A 19,506-nucleotide genomic window follows, 5' to 3' on the forward strand; every position below is an offset into this window, starting at 1 on the left:
CCATGACAAACTCAAACTTCTTTTACCACTGTTTTGGTGCTTACTTAAGATCATAAAGACTTTTCCTAAGCTCTTATACATAATCGTCTTTCCCTTTTCACTTCGAAACCGTTTAATTGCTCCATATGAATCTTCTCTACCATATCATCATGAATGAAGTTATAATGACTTCCATATTCAGTGCTATTATTTTTGTTGGACCAGATCATGTTGCGTAAGATGTCATTATTGAAACTATACTTGTGTGGCCATCTATATAGTCTAACTCGAGTGTTAAAAGTTTTGTTATGAAATCAAATGTTTGTCCAAGTGGGAGAATGTTGGAATAATTCTAAATATGGGCTTCACATTTGATCGAAAATTTTACGGATTAGATGTATGGCTCATAATGATATTTGCGTTCAAGTCAAATTTATTAAATGATCAATTGAGTCTTTTATACCTTACGGGTTGTATTTAATATAATGTGGTAATTTTAAATATGTGAGCCGAAAATATATGTAAACCCTAATTAGAGTTCAAGTCGTAATGGGACGACTTGTTAATTTCCTATATAAAGGCTATGTCTCATCTCCTCTCCATATTATTTTATTAGCTTGCCTCATTGACAGTTAATACTTTGTGAGGAGCGAGGATGGGAGGATCTAGCTGCTTTTATTCGTATCAACCATGTCTTTCGCATGTATGAATTTTATTGATCAATTTATAGTTTGTGATTCTTGTTTCTTAGCATGATTATCGTTAAAATTAACAGTTCCATCTATTCAACTTCTAAGTCAAGACTAGTTGCTAGATCGATAACAATACAAATAGATGACATCTTGATAATTGGAGAGAAGATTTCATCAAAAGCAACACATTTTTTTCTTATCAAACTATTTTACAACCAATCTAGCTTTATACCATGGTCGTGAGATGAATTGGAACATGAAAACGTGACTAAATGGTCCTAATTACTCTTTAGGACAGAGTGGAAGAAGGGAGGGGATTCTCGGACGCAGAAAAGGATCATTTTGCTTCACCCTGTAGATCCACATGTTTCTTGAAGATCTTTGACTAGGTAGCTTTACTTACTCAAATGTTCGATTATCATGCAATGACTGCATTTCATCTTGCATGGCCTTAGCCCACTCTGTCTTATGTTTATATTTCATGGCTTCTGCATAACTCTTGAGCTCTACCCCATCAGTCAGTAACATATATTGCTCTATTGAAAATCGTGTGGAAGGATGTCGATCTTTGGCAGACTTCTTGAGTAAAACCTCTAGTAGAACCCATTGTGATGACACCATCTGGAGTAGAGCTAGATAATGTAGTTCTGAGCATACCCCATGAGTTTGGTAATGAACCAAGCAACCATAATCCCTGAATTTCATTATCAAACTTAATATCTATTCAAGCCAACTTATTAATAATTCTTTGGAATGCATTTAGATGATCAGTTAAAAGAGTTCCATCCTAGTATTTCAACCCATCTCCCGCTTAATTAGAAATATCTTATTATTACCAATTTTTCTAACATATAACTGTTCAAGCCTACTCCATAGAGTAAAAATGTGTCTCCCCACTAACATGGTTCAAAACATTATCATCTACCCATTGCATGATATACTCACAGACTTGTGGATGGAACAAATTCCATTTTTCATTTGACTTGTTATTCGATTTTTCAACTACACACACCAACAGGTAATAATCTTTCACATAAAGAAAATCCTCCATTTTCCCTTTCCATATGTAATAATTTATATCATTCAAGTTAATCATTTTACCCAAATTCGCTTCCATAATAAAAAAAAAAACAAACAAACACTAGAATATGCTTGTGATGCCACTTGTTAGGAGAGATGAAAACAAATAGACAAATAGCGAAATAATTCTTATTCCAAAAGCAAGTAAAATATTCTATAGAAAATCAATCACTCCAAATCACAAGAACACAAGCAATTATTTTACGTTCTGATGTAAGAAATAAAAATCACGAGACCCAATGTCAAGGACCACAGGTTTACTAAGCCCCTTGACACTATCGCAGCCGCGCAGTTTGCTCAACTTCGACCGCACATTGTAAATATTACTTCAAATTCGAGTTGTAATTTTCTTTTCATTGTAATAGTTATTTCAATTGTAAAATAGTTCTGATATTGGTAAACATTTAGTATAATTCCTCGTCCTTTAAACGTCTACTCCTGTCACTTAGGTTTTTGTTCAGAATGCTATTATAGGGGGTATTAGTCATTCAAAAATCTTTCAAGCTTACTGGTGTCCGCCCCCTGCACCAGCAATTGTAATTTTCTGCTTTCGTCAATTGTAATGTTCAGTTTTCATCAATCAGTGTTCAATTTACTTTCAATGTATTCAAATTATCTATTGTAAGCTTTCTACAAAATTGTAATCTATTTTTCTTCCATCACGACGCGATCGAGAAAAGGCGAAAGGTAGTCTAGCGGAGCAGATAACGTATATTTTTCAAGATAACAACAATCTCCACAAAACAATATGAAGATAAGAAAAAATATACCCAAAAAATATGGCTACTGTTCACACACATTAACCAATGTTCTTGAGCTCAAAATCTGATTTCCACCATTTAGATTGTAACTCATTGTCTAGTGAAACTTTCCACCAAATTTCAGCTTGATTGAACCACGGACAACTTGGATCGGAGCTTTGATGGAATCCGGACGCAAGGAAAAAAATCGTTTTTCAAAAATGGGATAGACTCCTATTTTCTCATATCTCCTTGCATTTATATTCATCATTTGGGTTAAAATTCTAATGGATTTTGGATTTAAATATAAGATCACAAACATGGACTTCCCACCTTACAAGAGGAAATAACCCAACACTTAGATTTTCTACCTGCAATTCCTTGATTTTAAACACGACTATTTATAATAAACAACTCTAATAACAAGCAAAATGTTTAGAAACTGAGTTGATTCCCCAACTAAAAGAATAAAGCTACTCGAACAAAGGAAATTGACAGGATCTGATGACAAGTGTTGCGTCTAACAAATTTTCTTTCTTTTTATCTAACTGTCAAATGAAAAAAAAAAAAACATGCGTCCCCGTGTTTCTAACTTCTAAGGAAGGAGGGTCTACTATTCATGCAATAGTAAATGAATCCAATTTTATTATGCATGATGTCATTTTTTATTTTTCATTTTGTTTATATCAAACAAATGTTCTTCCACACATCATGTCATTAGCATTAAAAAAATAATAATAATTTTAATAAATATAAACTGCCATGAGTAAAAAAAAAAAAAAGAACTCTTTGCACATGAGTTTAAAAAAAAAAGTTCTGCACACAATGCGGAGAGATAGCAAACCATGTGCGGAGTAAAAAAAGAAGAAAAAAACTATTTGCATAGTGCGGACAGATGACAAATCATGTGCGGAGAGTTGACAAACTCTCTGTACAGTGCGAAGTAAAAAAAAATCTCTTTGCACAGTGCGGAGAGATGGCATTCTGTGCGGACAGTCCGCACAATTTGTGCTGACTCTCCATACAGTGCGAAGTAAAAAAAAAACTTCACAAAGTGCGGAGAGTTGGCAAACTCTTCATACAGTGCGAAATTAAAAAAAAACTCTCTGCACAATGACTGTCACGTGCGTTGCACGAATTTTGCATTTCTCGTATTTTTATTAGTGTATAAATTTTAATTTTTTGGAAACTTTTTTAAGTAATGTCTAGAAGTATTTCCATGATATGAGAAAATAATTCTAAATTATTTTTCGATTGCATAACTGTATTGTGTCATCTAGAAAAAATATATTGTGTCATCTAGGAAAAATATACTTGTATATTTCATACATGAATAAGAAATATACGAGATTATACAAATTATTTTGTGTGTATTCTTTGATAGTGTTGATATGATTGAGTTGAATGTGAAAATTATATTTCTAAATTTTGTGTAATTCAATATTGAAAAATTGAAGATTGAGCACTATATTTATATGTATTTATATTTTGTACTTCATATTTATTTAATATTTATTTTATGCTTATTGTTCACGAAACAATTCTTTCGATTTAAAATTACCGCAAGTGTACGGATCGTAACAAGTAATAAAGTGAATTTTTAAAAGTTCGAATATCGTCCCTCAGAGATTGAGTAGTTCAATTCTATATAATCTAGCCTTAACCGAATCTAATTGAGTGAAAATATGGTCTAAATGCAAAAAGCCCTAATATCAATTAGAAACCCTAATTTCGAAATTTCTCTAATTAAATGACTCAAACACTCAAGTAAATGAAATTATGCAAATTCAAAAGCTAATTTATGGGAATGAATCAAAATAAAGTCACTAGAATCACGAATCTCCAATTGAAGTTATGAAAACCCTAATTTCATAAAATTAATGACCCGATGGAAATTTGTCAATTCCATGATCCTAATTCTATCCAATATATTCTCTCGATATATATTAGACCTATTCTTGCACACCACCAGCCTATATCTCCATGAATGATATATACAAGAATGCATGTGGTTTTGTGAACAATTAAAGAATTGCATAAAGCATAGGGGTATATCTCTATCCCCTATCAGACCCTATGTTAATTTACACCTTATCGAACCTATTCCACTTCTCTTGAATGTAAGAAATAAGTCATCAACACTCACACAATCATTGGCCATTAATTACGGAAGAAAATCAATCCATATAAACCAATCAAATTATCCAAACGAGTCTTTATATTAAATTCATGAAATATGGAATTTAAATAACAAACAATAGTTCATCAATCACCTAATGAATTGAAAACCTAGCCTAGAATATTCATAATTACAGAAAAAAATGAAATTAATAAATAGAAAGAATAGCACCCGTATGAAAATTTCTTGAAATCTTGAATAAAGCCTTGAAAACACGCTTGAATTCTTGTGAAATCGGCTTCAAGTTCATGTTCCTTGCCTCCAAAAGTTATATTTTTCTTCTCCCTGGACGTTCTACCTTATTTCTAATGAATTTTGGCTTTTATATCATGTCCTCACGGAACCCCGAAAGAGTTTTAATTAAAAACGCAATTTCAGAATTTTTTATGACTTTTAAAGCCATGCGGCCGCATGGTGTTAAACCATGTGACCGCATGGTTCAAATGATTTACTTCATTAAATCCCTACATCCTTATGTGCGGCCGCATGGTATAGTTCTGTGCGGCCGCATGGTTGTAATTTTACAACCTTGCTGTTTTGGTCCCTAAATTCCGTTTTCTCTTTTCTTGATCTCTTTTCTTTCCTTCCTTTGTTCCATTATCAAATATTGACTCCTAATTGATGTTTGGGTCAATCAATTCCTTGATCACTTGCTCGGATCATCTTTTGATTAATTGCAATTTAGTCCTTCATCTTTCACTTTTCTTCAATTCAGTCTAATGTTATTTCTTTCTTCCTCCGATAGTCTTGTATCGTCCTCAATCTCATACTTGACATATTTTCATTCTAGTTCTGCACTTTAGCTCAACTTTTCAATATTTGCACCTTTGGTCCCCGAACTATCGCTTTGTTCCGTTTTGGTCCTTTTTCGGCTCTTTTCTTCTGAATTCCATCTTTTCCATAGAAATGCCTACATTGCATGAATTTAACGAGATTAAGTCAACAATTCAACTACTTTGTCCATGTTTAAGTCATGTTTGTGAGCTAAATAAGTGTGTAAAAACACACTTATCACTTATGTTGAAAAAATAAAAATTTGAATTTTTTTTTAAAATTCGGTTTGGTAAGTGAATATACGATGTCCTGCATTCTTTGTATTTATAAGTGCAAAAATCGGTATATAAAAATACAGTAAGCTGCAAATACAGTAGGCGACATATACGGTATGTTGCAAATATGGCAGACAACATATACGGTAAGCTGCAAATATGGCAAGGTGAAAATATGGTAAGTTGTTTGCAAATACGGTAGGCTGCAAATACGGTAAGTTGTAAATACGGTAGGCAACATATACGGTAAGGTGCAAATACGGTAGGCAGCATATACGGTAAACTGTATATACAGTAAACTGCCTGCAAATATGGTAAGCTATATATATGAATTTATAATTTGTTATAAATATATATAATTTATTTAATATTGAATTTCTTAAATATTAAATGTTGTAATTCAATATTATTTTCTTTTTTATAATTGTATTTCAGAGAATTAAAAAAAAATGGTTATGAAATTGTTAATTTTTAAATGTGTTTTTTTGTTGAAGATAAAAATAATTTTTTTATATTATTTGTAAAAAAAAATTTATTGTAATTTTATTAGCGTATATGTATTTTAATTTTTTGCATTTTGTGAAAAATTTTGTTTATGGTGATTGACAAATATTTTTCTACACATGCATCATGCCAACAACATAAAAATAAATTAGTATATATAAATTTCATGAGACAAAAAAAATCTCCCCACATGAAAAAAAAAGACTCCGCAAAGTGCTGAGAGATGTCAAACTATCTTTCCGCACAGTGTGACAAAAAAAAAACAAAAACTTTCGGGACTTTATCTGCAAGTTCCAAGAGGCATTTTCTCAAACAACTTTTGAGCAATGCATTGAACACTTTAATTCCTGGCCTACAACCCAAAAGTATAATTTCATTGAAAATTGTATCTGTTTCTAATGTCCAAGAGCTGTTATCAAACAAGTGTAAAATATTGATGGGTGGTACCCTAGAGCATCCATTTGTGAAAGCAATGTCATGGTACTATCAATATCCTCTTCTTTGCACAACTCACACATTGTTTCATTGTATGAATCACGAGAAAGCTCATTTCCAAAACCATAAATATGATTTGCATGCTCAAAAATTGAGCTGTGACTGGAATTTAAAGAAAACATAATTGATTTTGAGCCATTCGACTATTTTCGTTATATATACGAAAAATTTACAATCTTGAAATTTGACTTGTAATTAAGAAATTTGAAAACAACTCTCCGTGCTGTGCAGCGAGTTTTTTTCTCTTTGTACTGTGCGGAGAGCTGATTTGTCATTTCTTCGCATTGTGTGGAGAATGCGGAGAGTTTTTTTTTTACTTTGCACCGTGCGAAGAGTTTGCCAGTTCTCCACACATGATTCAACTCTCTCTGCACTGTGCGGAGATTTTTTTTCTCTCCACACTTTTTTTTACTTCGCACATGGTTCAACTCTCTACGCACTGTGCGGAGAGTTTTGCCATGGTGCGGACTAACTCTCTGCACAGTGAAAATAGTTTTTTTTTTACTCCCCGTACTGTGCGGAGAGTTTTTTTTTACTCCGTACTGTGTGAAGAGTTTGCCAACTCTCTGCAAATGATTCAACTTTCTCCGCATTGTGCGGAGAGGTTTTTTTCTCTCTGCACATTTTTTTATTTTTACTTCACAGTATGCAGAGAGTTTTTTTTTTTCAATTTTTCAATATTGAATTACACAAAATTTAGAAATATGATCTTCACATTCAATTCAATTATATCAATACTATCAAAGAATACAAGCAAAATAGTTTGCATATTTCTTATTCAAATATGAAATATACAAGCATATTTTTTCTAGATAATATACTGCTATACAATTGTAAAAATAATTTACAATTATTTTCTTATATCATGAAAATATTTTTATATATTAATTCAAAAAATTTTCAAAAAAATTAAAATTCGTACAACGCACGTGATAGCGATCAATAATATTCTAACATTAAACATGTTCAGGGTTGTAACTAAAATGGGCTGGGGGGGTCTGAGCCTCGAATGTAAGCCAAGAAAATGAACAGCAGACTGGCGATACAGAAGATGCCACGCACTGAAGTTAATCCTTTTCTTTTTAGTTTTTACTTGACTTTAAAGGGGGGGAAAAGATGTCAAGTAGGAGTTGGTGTTCACAAAATTTCAACATACTGGGCAACTTTTAAGAAAATTATGCCTCAATTTTCGGCTTTTCCCTCAAATACCAAATGATTTCAGGATCTCAAGAGACATTTAGAAAGGAGTACGACAGTTTTTGATTATGTTTGGCCCCACATAGGATTCAAGTTTTGATTATTCCGTGATAATTGAACTAAATAATTATTCAGTGTCACTTCTCGCGATTCTACTCATAGCTCAAATCCAAATGTGGACTCTCACATATAAAGCTTATAAAACAAAATAATTTGAGGAACAGTGTAAGAAATATATTATTTCTCTCACATTCTTAAAATTTTTATACACTTTTCTCTTTGTACTAATCGATGTCACGTGCATTGCACGATTATTGCATTTAATATATCTTTATTATCGTGATGTAGAGATTTTAATTTTTTTGTCATAATCCTAACATGCTTTTGAAATTTGAATTAAATTCTTTAACATGAATTTTCTCTGGCAATTAGTAAAAATTAGATTTAAAATTGTGGGAATATAAGTAAAAGATAATTTATAATTTTATGAGTGTTCGCACGCAATCGTGCGGAGTCCGCACCAATTCCGTGCGGGGAAGTCCCTGCACAGTCTGTGCGGGGACTTCACATCAATTCTGTGCGGGGGCTCTGCACCAAGATTGCTGGAAGAAGTCATACTTAACGGGTTCTAAGTGTTTGCATGCTCAAAGTGATTAAGAGAACTAATATCACCAAAATTCAGCAAAAATGAGAATATTTATTTATATAAGCAAGGGATGAAAAGTAGAAATAACTTCCTAAAAAATGAAATGTACAACCATCAACATTGAGAAAAAATACGCAATATATAATCATATTGTGCTGGTGGCTCATTTTTAATTAATTACTACCAGAAAGTTTAGCAACAGGAATTCTATAGGTATAGATAGAGATTCAAATGGTCTACCCAATCACCTTACTATATTCTGCTTAAATTTATAGCTAAAAACTTAATAGAAATCATTTGCAAATATTAACTAAAATAACAAAACCCCTTATACTTGGAGCAATTCAATCATTTTCACCAAACTTATATGCTTAACCTAATCATTCATCGATTTCTTGCTAATTTCTTTAGTCATACATTTTCCTGCTTCAGGTGCCAAACCATAGCCTAAAGAATTAATCTATATTTCTTTTTCTTTTTTTTTTCCTCTCTATTTTCTGTTGATCTCATGGCCAAAAATTCAATATAAAAAGGCCTATACAAACTGAAAATACACACATTCTTAATATGCATAAAGTATGAATACCATATCAAGAGTCCCAATAAAAAAAAATTTGAAAATAAATAAAAAGACAGATTTTTTCCATAGTTGACTCTAAAAAAAAAAAATTAAAATTCAAAACTTCTTTTCTGCAGCACATATCAAAAGTCTATTCACGGCATCATCGGAACAATCATCAACAAACAAAACCCATACACCCAAAATTTATGAAATGACGAAAACTCAAACATCTAACACGTAATTTTAGGGATTAAGATAAGATAAGCTCATACCTTCAAAATTATTCAGTGTTAAAACCCAAAAAGTCTCCGCACCAAGATTGCTACAAGAAGCGATACTTCACGATTTCTGCCAAGATTGCTAATGCATGAGATACACAAGAGACATAAATGAATTAACAAGCTAATAAACATTTTAATTTACATTAAACCAAGAATATACATCTCTATTCACACAAAAATCCAAAATTGTGAATCGAATAAACAACATTATAATTATCAGATAAAATCGAGGATATACGTCTCTATTCACTCGAAATCAAGAATCTTGCACGTAGAATCTTGAATAAACAAAATCATAATCTGAAAAAAAATGGCATGCTAGGATTTACCTCTTTATTCACGAGAATTTTGCACGAAGAGATTAATCACAGCACCAAAATTGCTACAAGAAGCCATACTTCACGGTTTCTGTCAAGATTGCTAATGCATAAGATACACAAGAGACATAAATGAATTAACAAGTTAATAAGCATTTTAATTTACATTAAACCAAGAATATAGCTCTCTATTCACACAAAAATTCAAAATTATGAATCGAATAAACAAAATTATAATTATCAGATAAAACCGAGGATATATCTCTCTATTTACTCGAAATAAAAAATTTTGCACGTAGAATCTTGAATAAACAAAATCATAATTTGAGAAAAACGGCATGCCAGGATTTACCTCTCTATTCACGAGAATTTTGCACGAAAAGATTAATCACAGAAAAAACGAGAGAAAAATTGAAGAAGTGAGAGAAGAAAATGATGATGATGAAGAAAAAGAAAGCTTGTGTCTGGATTTGCGTGGGGAAATGGCTTCACTGTCCTTTTGAATAAGAAAAAATGGGTATGGTTGATATCTACAGTGAAATCACTGTTTAGCTACAGTAGAAGTCCCGAACACCATTGTAAGTACAGTGAATTTTATTTATCTTTCTATAAGTAGTTAGATAATAGAAGCCTTTTTTTTTTTTTTTTTCATTTTTTGAAATTATGTCCTTCTTTGGTATAGATTAAAATTAGACTTTTAGTAGATCTCGATAAAATAGTCGTTAAAAAGTTTTGAATACGATAAAATATGTAATTAAAATTAATTATTGATTTTAATTTAAATCAAGACTATATTTTTACACTCTACTGTGTCAAAAGTTGTTTCAAATATCAAAAGTTTATAAGCAATAATCCTGCTTCATTCTCCAAGATAACAACAATCGACCCCAGGAAAATGATAAAAAAAGGGCAAAAGTCTAATTCATTAATGCTTTTTAATGTTTGTTCAAATGTTTCCTTTACACTGTTTTGACTCAAAGTGATCTTTCAAGTTTCATATTTTCAGTTTTATTCCTTATTTAACAGAATTACGAGCCAATTAAAATAAAGCAGCGTTGAAGACTTTAAAGTTTTGTAATGAGAAAAGAAATTTGGAAAACACTAAAAAGCCTTAGACTGAGTCCCACCATTTTGCTAAAGATGTAGCAAGAATGAATTATAGCTATATTTTGGCAGGACTTTTTGTAGAAGAGTCCCTAATGAAGTTACTTTAGACCAATGTCCTCGAAATATTCTTCTAACCTAACAAAGCATTTACAGAAGTTATCCATACATTTTAAAAAACAAATTCTTACACTCAAATTTTTTATTTTCAAAAATCCTGTCAAAATGGCCCTTAATATTAAAACAATCACCAAGTTGAAGAGCTCCAGTTTTATCACAAAAGCACATATCACAGAGACCAATACCCCCAAACTACAAACACGCTCATTCACTCTTTTGTTTGGTCTCTATTTTTTAAAATTCATTTTTTTTTCAAACTCGTTTTTAATCATACCTTTTAATGAGATTTACAATTTTTATTAATCTTTCAATACACATTTAATCAATTTTTATCAAAATTTATTAGGAATCTAATTTTATTTAGAGCCTGTTTGGGAGTGATTTTGAGAATTGATTTTTTGACCATTAGGAGAAAAGTGGGGTCCACCTATGAGAGAAGAAGTCAAATATGATGGCTGAAATAATGGTCAAAAAATCAATTTTTTGGGTGAAAAAATGGGACCCAAACAGCCCCTTAAATCAATTAGTTGCATAAGACTAATTGATAAATTTTGATGTTTATCTCAGTTTTATTTGACTTACTTCAAAGTTAAGGTACCACGTTGAGACTTGAAAGCACCATTGACAAAACTGACAGATTAGAAAAATTAATTAAAGTCCCTAAACTTTATGGGTATGTTTAAAATATCCCTAAAATTTTTTGTAGCGGGAGCTAAAGAAGAATTAAAATAAAAATATAAAAACATAAAAGTATAGCATCTGCAAAATGTAAGTACGTACACATCACGAACCAGTAGATGTAGAAGTAGAACACACCACACAAAACACTGATTTCCCCAAAAAAATTTCTTCACTTTCACGTGACAATTGACCCGCGTTCTCTGCTAGCTGCCAGCTGCTTCGCATTTCTTCCCAAATGCCCCCACACACCTCCTCCGCCAGTGCCTCCGCCGAAAACAGCCCATTTTCCCTCGAATGAAACAAAAAACAAGCCCCAATTGTTGCCACTTTCTCTCTTTCTAACAATGGTGCAATTCTTTCGTTTTTTCTTACTAGTTTTGATTCTTGGACGAACCACCGCCACCACCACCAGAAGCAGTGGCGATGGCGATGGCACTGATCTTAACGCACTTGCTTCCCTTTCACCTGACGCAGTTTCGCTCCTCTCTTTCGAGTCCAAAGCTGACCTTGACAATAAGCTTCTCTACACCATTAACGAACGATTTGATTACTGTACATGGCAAGGCGTCAAATGTGCTCAAGGTCGTGTAGTACGTTACAATGTGCAGGGTTTTGGCCTCCGAGGCACCTTCCCCGCCGCCAGCCTCACTCGTCTCGACCAGCTCCGAGTTCTGAGTCTGAAAAACAACTCGCTTACTGGCCCCCTACCGGATTTTTCCTCATTAATCAACCTGGAAAGTTTGTTTCTTGATAATAACTATTTTTCAGGAACATTTCCTATCTCCCTTTTGTCCCATCACCGGATTTTGATTATTGATTTGTCTCACAACAATTTTACCGGTTTGCTGCCGGAAACCCTGACGGTTTTGGACCGATTGAGTTATCTCCGCCTTGATTCCAACCGGTTTTATGGCTCCTTTCCTCCACTAAATCAAACTACGTTGAAGGTCTTAAACGTATCGAACAATAACCTTACCGGTCCTATACCTGTTACCCCTACCCTCAAAAAGTTCAAGATACATTCATTTTCGGACAATCCCAATCTCTGCGGTGAGAATATCAACAAACCATGTCCCCCTTCGCCGTTCTTTAACGTGACTTCAGGTGGTGGAGCCGCCGCAGCTTCACCGCCTAGACCGCTACTCCAGAATGCTCAGTCACAGCAAGGATTAACTGCCCTTTCACCTTCGTCTCAAATGAAGCATCACAAGAAAGTTGGAGTAGTCTTAGGCTTTGTTACTGGAGCTTTGATCCTAACAGCAGCAGTTTTGTGCCTCTTTGCTCTAATCAAGAAGCGGAAAGAAGAGAGAGCAGAAATTGAAGCAAAAGAAGAAGAATATTATGCTGATGCAACTACAGACAATAAAGGTCAAAGAGACACTTCTTCTTTTTCAGTTCAAGATGAAAGTGTAAATGCTGAATGTGAAATAAAGAAGATGAAAAGTCCAGAGAAACCAAGAATAGCAAAAAATGGGAGCTTAATATTTTGTTCTGGGGAAGAAGAATCATACACTTTGAAACAGTTAATGAGGGCATCAGCCGAATTGCTTGGAAGGGGTACAATTGGGACAACTTATAAAGCCGCAATGGGCACTAATTTGGTAGTCTCTGTCAAGAGATTGGATGCATGTAAGACTGCCATTACAAGTGCTGAAGCATTTGAGCAGCAGATGGAGGCTGTTGGTGTATTGAGGCATCCCAATTTGGTTCCTATTAGAGCTTATTTTCAGGCTAAACAAGAAAGGTTGATCATTTTCGATTATCAGCCTAATGGCAGCCTCTTCAATCTAATTCATGGTTACCGCTCTAACTCTTCACTTATATCACAAATTGAGAATTTTATTTTGTTTGTTTATTTCTTTAATTCGACTTATTGAACTTAGATTAGGTAGCATTGCTAAGAGTAGTACTCTAAGACTGATATTTTCATATTTAAGTGCCATGTGAGATGTAGAACACAAACTTGATCCAATTGTTCATTTGAGCTTTTGAACTCTGATAATAGGACCTTGCATCTTCTTCAAGAATTTTTGAGTAGGGTATTTTTCCTTTCACAGTCTTGCTGAAGCTTGATAGAGAGTAGTGGACCATTGGAATTGAGATGGATTATGGTGAGGGTGGGCTAAAGAATTTTTTCTGTGTGTGTATGGAGCTGCTGTATTCTAGTTGTTCAATTGGTCTTGTAGAGCCTTTTCTTGCTGTGATTGGAAAATGGGTTCCACTGGCTAATGCTGACAATGGTGGTGTTGACACAGAGTCAAAATTGATGTGGTATTGTTTGACACCATAAGAGTAACATGCTTTGCTTTTGTAGGGTCTAAAAGGTTATATGTCATTATACTTGTTAATTTAGGTTCCCACCATGTTGATTTTTGAATAAACGGAGTCAGCATTGCATCAGTCATGACATAAGTAGGAATAGTATATAGAACTGGCCCGAATCGGGTTGCCTAGATAGAGATGCAACAATTTTGGGAGTGGCTGTACTGATCTGTCTATGAGACAAGGTCCAGCACAGACATATGAAAATGCAGCCTATCGTGGCACAGGCTGGGGGGCCACGAGAACGAATAGCTTTTTAATTTTTTATAGTTCTTTATGGTTAGATCAAAAGAGAAAGATATTTACCTTTTTCATTACATCTCCCTTGGGCTGCCTACCTTCACTTCTTTCTATGTATATAATACTAATTGTAGCAGATTTTTTAACTTATTATTTAGTTGGATGTCACAAATTTGCTTTTGACATGCTGTATCAGAAAGTATTTCCAGATACGCCAAAGGAGACTAAAGAAAAGAGTAGGGAAACTCTAGTAAACAAGGAAAATAAAGTATCTTTTTTTAATGTTTGATGCCAGCTAAAATTGGGAGTAATCAGTAAGATATAAATTTTCTATTCAGATCCTGATTATTCGACATATTCTTTCACATTCATGACATTTCCTATTTTTTTAACAGAATACCATCTGAAAGAACTTCTTTTGCTTTGACTCGATAATCATATTTTGTAGTAATTGCAATTAGCTGTTACCGCTACTTTTTGTGCTGAATATAATATTGTGGATAACAAACTTCTCGTGCTGTAATTCGACAATCGTACATAGTGTTGCAATTGCATCATTTTAAAAATTAGCAACAGTGTTGTGATCTTAAACCTAGTGCACAGTGATGCTTTCTTTTGGGAAATTACCTTTTGGAATGATACAAGTTCAATAATGGTTTACAATTTTGTTACAGCAAATTTCAACCATGCTATAGCAATTTCCTTAAAATCTTGAAATGCCAAATGTACCTGCTGTTCCAATAAACCGTCTCAACTTCTGATACTGGAATTGCAATTTCCTACTCTGATTTCACATTTCCCTTCTCCTCTCATCATCTGTCTCTCCTTGCTATACACTATGCAAGCAACTTGGAATTTTAAAAAGAAAAAACAAAATTTGATCTAGTGTGAAGGTGTTTGTAGAGTGAAAACCAATTTTTTTGCCAACAATTCGATGCTTTTCATGTCACATTTCACGAGATATGTCAGTTGTTTGAATGGTTTTGCTCCACTTGCATTCTGGTTGACATTTGGTATCCATTTCACTGTGTGGTACACAATTGTACCACTGATTTGTCCAACACTTAAAACAATTAATGATCTTGATTTTGACACCTATTGGAATGTCATCGAAGATGTACACAAAGAATGTACATGCAGATTAATTCTCGTTTGAAACGAGTTATTGAATGTACTTGGAAAGTCATATGGATATGCAGTGTTAATATTATCATTCTTGTGTAGGAAAACTATAATGATGTGATCATGTAGATTCCTTTCTTAAGTTCTTTGAATGGCAAATATTGAGCTCAACTTTTCAACATCTCTTGGTGTCATAACGAGAATCCTTTCAGTATTTTATTTCTAATAGCTCCTTTAAAATGTGCCTTTTAGGTTCAAGATCAAATCGTGCAAAGCCGCTTCATTGGACATCCTGTTTGAAGATAGCAGAAGATGTAGCTCAAGGACTAGCCTATATCCATCAAGCATCGAAATTCGTTCATGGAAATCTCAAATCGACCAATGTTTTATTGGGATCCGATTTTGAGGCCTGCGTCACAGACTATTGTCTCGCCACTCTTGCAGACACGTCCTCAGACGAGAATCCTGATTCTGCAGGCTATAAGGCCCCTGAAATACGCAAATCTTCAAATCGAGCCACAACCAAGTCTGATGTATATGCTTTTGGCATCCTCTTACTAGAACTTTTAACTGGAAAGCCACCAGCGCAGCATCCATTCCTCGCCCCTCCCGATATGCCAGATTGGGTTAGAGCAATGAGAGGAGATGATACCGAAGATGACACTCGACTCAGAATGCTGGTCGAGGTGGCTAGCATTTGTAGCTTGACTTCGCCTGAGCAAAGGCCAACAATGTGGCAAGTATTGAAGATGATTACAAATATAAAGGAGATAATGGATGATACCACGAGGGATTCGTAGAATGGATTCTCCTGAATCAAATTTCAAAACCCACTAAGAAAATTTTCTGTATATTTTTGTAGAACCGAGGTTAGTGATCGATTCTGTACTCCAGGCTTGTGATTTCGAGCAGATCCAATCACGAGCTGCCTTGCAAATTTTCAAAATTCATGAAATGTACGAGGCTTGTCCGCCTAATTAAACTGTTATCATTGCATATTATTTTGAGTTAATTGTTTCAATAGTCATTGAACTTAGGTCCATGTTATCGATTGTTCATTGAAATTTAAAATGTCGAATTTTGTCCACTGAACTTTGAAAAATATTGTTCATTACTCACTGAACTTTTAAAAATGCTGTATATTACTCACTGTAAACTCGATGTCTTTCAAATTTCAATAAATAAGTTAGTGAATAATGTATGGCATATTTCAAAGTTCAGTAGTGGCAAAACTAGATATTTTAAATTTCAATGAGCAATTGAAGACATCGATTTAAGTTCAGTGATCAAAATTCGACATTTTAAATTTCAGTAATCAGTCAAGACATGGACCTAAGTTCAATGACCATTGGAACAATTAACTCTATTATTTTGCACAAGGGATACCATCTTGGGCAATTTCTCGACTTCAAGCAAGCACGTTGAAAACAAATATTTGAGTTATTGACGTGAATTTCTACTGAAATTACTTGAATTGGGAAGTTTACGTGAATCTCAACTAAAATTACTAGTTTGTCTTATGTTTCGATGGNGTGAATTTCTACTGAAATTACTTGAATTGGGAAGTTTACGTGAATCTCAACTAAAATTACTAGTTTGTCTTATGTTTCGATGGCATATAAGATTATTGGCAGCTTGCAATTAGTATTGAAAAGTTATTTTTGTAAAAAATAAAAAAAATTATAAAATGAGTTTTTTTTTTTTTTTAAACAAATAACTTTTATTAAAAGAATAATCTTAAATCAACAATTTAAAAGTATTTTTCGTTCTCATAAAGAACGCTGGTCTCCAAAGCAGCCGCAAAACTTTTCTTGCGAACAATCCGATGCTTTGAGCATTGGCAAAATCATCACGGCATCGCTATACAATCTCAACCGTCCGTTCAGGTCATCAGTGTGATGCAATTGGGGAAATTAATAGATGGATAAACAAATAAATCTATCCTCCTAAAAGTCAGCCGCGTTTATAAAGGTTGTTGGTATTTGAGTTTTTCTCTGGAAAATTGTAGTAGGAGAAAAATTTTGGAGAAGAATGTCTGGTGGTATTGCGCGTGGACGACTGGCGGAGGAACGCAAAGCCTGGCGCAAAAATCACCCTCATGTTCGAGAAATATATATCTTAAGAATCTTCGATTCGTGTATTATTAGGTTAATCCTTCTTTTTTTTTGGCGCAGGGTTTTGTGGCTAAGCCGGAGACACTTCTTGATGGCACAGTGAATTTGATGGTGTGGAACTGCACAATCCCTGGTAAACCGGGAGTAAGTATTTTAAAGATATTATTTCTCTTTTTCACTTTTAATTTGCATTAATTGGAAAAACTATGCTTTTGATGAGTTCGGATGTTTTACCACAGTAAACTTTTTGAAGAATTTTAGGTTTTCTTGTAATAAGGAATCCTTTTTAATTTTGTGCAAATTGTTTGACGATGATTGATCGCTAGGATAGTTTTTATGGGGCAATTTTACATGTAATTGTTGAATATCCTTTTTGTGCTTTATGGAAACTTTGTTACTCTTTAGATCTGTTTTTAGGTTAGATACTGGATCGTTTTTAAGTTTTATTTAATTCTATTTTACTGCTGATAGTTGAATTATTTCATGATAAACTTGCGACTGGAATGTAAGGTTGGTTCTTGTCCAACCTAGTTTATCTCAGCATGTATGTATAGCCATATTTCATGTTAGTTTTTTGTTTCTAGTAATAGGATGTAGCTTGACTTAATTCTGAAATGGAAAATGAACTATTGAGAATTCCTGCCATTTCTCCCTGATATTATATGCATTTTGAAACAACAAAATATTTTTCTCCTATTTCTACTTTCTTCACTATTTTGAGCATACTATTACCAAGATCCTTCATGCGATACAGTGGACTTTCTCAAACCCTAGGATGATAAACATTCTATCTTGGTTAGAGTGTCCAATTTGGATGCATGTTGAACTTAAACATCCTCAATGTTGTTGGATATGTGAAATTGTGCCAAAGTTTGCAGATGATTTAAACAGAGCTGATGAATAAGAAAGGAATGGTTGTGTTCACCTTTTTTATTTTGTGCTTCTTTGAATTCCCATCAGTTATTAGTTTTTATCTGATCCGATCATCTATCTGTAAGCCACTGATCTCATATATTTCAAGTTAAAAAATGATTTCTTCCAAAAGAAGTAAGATTAAGTAAATTGGAAACAAGCTGTTAATGCAAACATAGTTACACTTTTGATTTATTGTAAAAATGTTGTCCAGCTCGGAAAACCCAATTTTCTGGAATATTACCAGGGAACACTACCATTTCCAATGGGCAATCGCCGGTGCCGCAACTCCCATAGAGAATTTCTATTATGATTTCCTTTTGTGTTGCTGAATTTATCACTGGCTCCTTCTCTTTTCCAATCGGATCAGGTTGGCAATTAACTCCATTCTCAAATTTATGCAGCTGCATTTCAATGCTCAACCATCAAAAGCCTCTTCAAAACTAGCGCCATCTTCTTTTCTGTGATATTCAATTTTTGTATATCTCCTTTCATTGACACGATTCTCTATGCAAGCCACTGCAAACCCTATTCATACATTCCTCCATAATTCCCAATCCCAATAGTTCTCCTATTTTGCTCACAGTTATTTACCCAGGTCGATTACCAATTGATAGAACCCCGAGATAATTGATGGAATTCCCTATGATTGAGCAAGTTTTTGTATTGTACTGTACTTATGAAATGGAAAGGAAAGTTGTAGGTTTAATGTTTGTATTTATATAGATGAACTGAAAGGAAATTGTATTTGCATTGCTGTAGTATTGTATGAAACTGGAAAAGAGGCATTCTTTTTATTCTCTCTCACTAAAATTTCCCTATCGGTATTAATAGGACTGGTATTTCTGAATAATCTCACTAAAATTTCCCTATCAATATTAATAGGACTGGTATTTCTGAATAATGTTAGATGAATCTTCCGTGTATTCAGTGCTGTTGAAATGATTCTCATTTCTCTACATTTTCTTCCCCAAACTCTTAACTCTCTCTGGTTAACATTAAATTTCAATTTCCATTTTGAATAGGTTTCATTAAGGTAGATACTATTTTACAACTGAAATTATGTAATCAAGTTAAAGAGAAATAATATAATGTTTTGCGCACATATTAACACTTGCCAATTTGATAAATATAGCTTGAAGGTGTATACAAATTTTCATGAAAATGGAC

At 33.5% G+C, this 19,506-nt stretch overlaps 1 protein-coding gene across 1 annotated transcript; it reads left to right on the plus strand.

The window, feature by feature from the left end:
- Nucleotides 1-11,786: 11,786 nt before the first annotated feature.
- On the plus strand, nt 11,787-16,331 carry LOC111367877 (probable inactive receptor kinase At5g67200). Its single transcript, XM_022988963.1, has 2 exons — nt 11,787-13,423; nt 15,563-16,331. Exons 1-2 carry the CDS (start codon nt 11,971-11,973, stop codon nt 16,108-16,110), a joined length of 2,001 nt encoding a protein of 666 aa, XP_022844731.1. The 5' UTR covers nt 11,787-11,970; the 3' UTR covers nt 16,111-16,331.
- The last annotated feature ends 3,175 nt before the right edge of the window (nt 16,332-19,506 follow it).

The sequence above is a fragment of the Olea europaea genome, chromosome 18, assembly GCF_002742605.1.
Source record: "Olea europaea var. sylvestris chromosome 18, O_europaea_v1, whole genome shotgun sequence".
NCBI lineage: Eukaryota > Viridiplantae > Streptophyta > Magnoliopsida > Lamiales > Oleaceae > Olea > Olea europaea.

Bases quoted from the DNA above. Each gene is read 5' to 3' on its own strand.
- LOC111367877 (XM_022988963.1), top strand. From the start codon at position 11,971: ATGGTGCAATTCTTTCGTTTTTTCTTACTAGTTTTGATTCTTGGACGA. The intron at 13,424-15,562 runs GTTACCGCTCTA...TGTGCCTTTTAG, and splicing joins CCTCTTCAATCTAATTCATG to GTTCAAGATCAAATCGTGCA.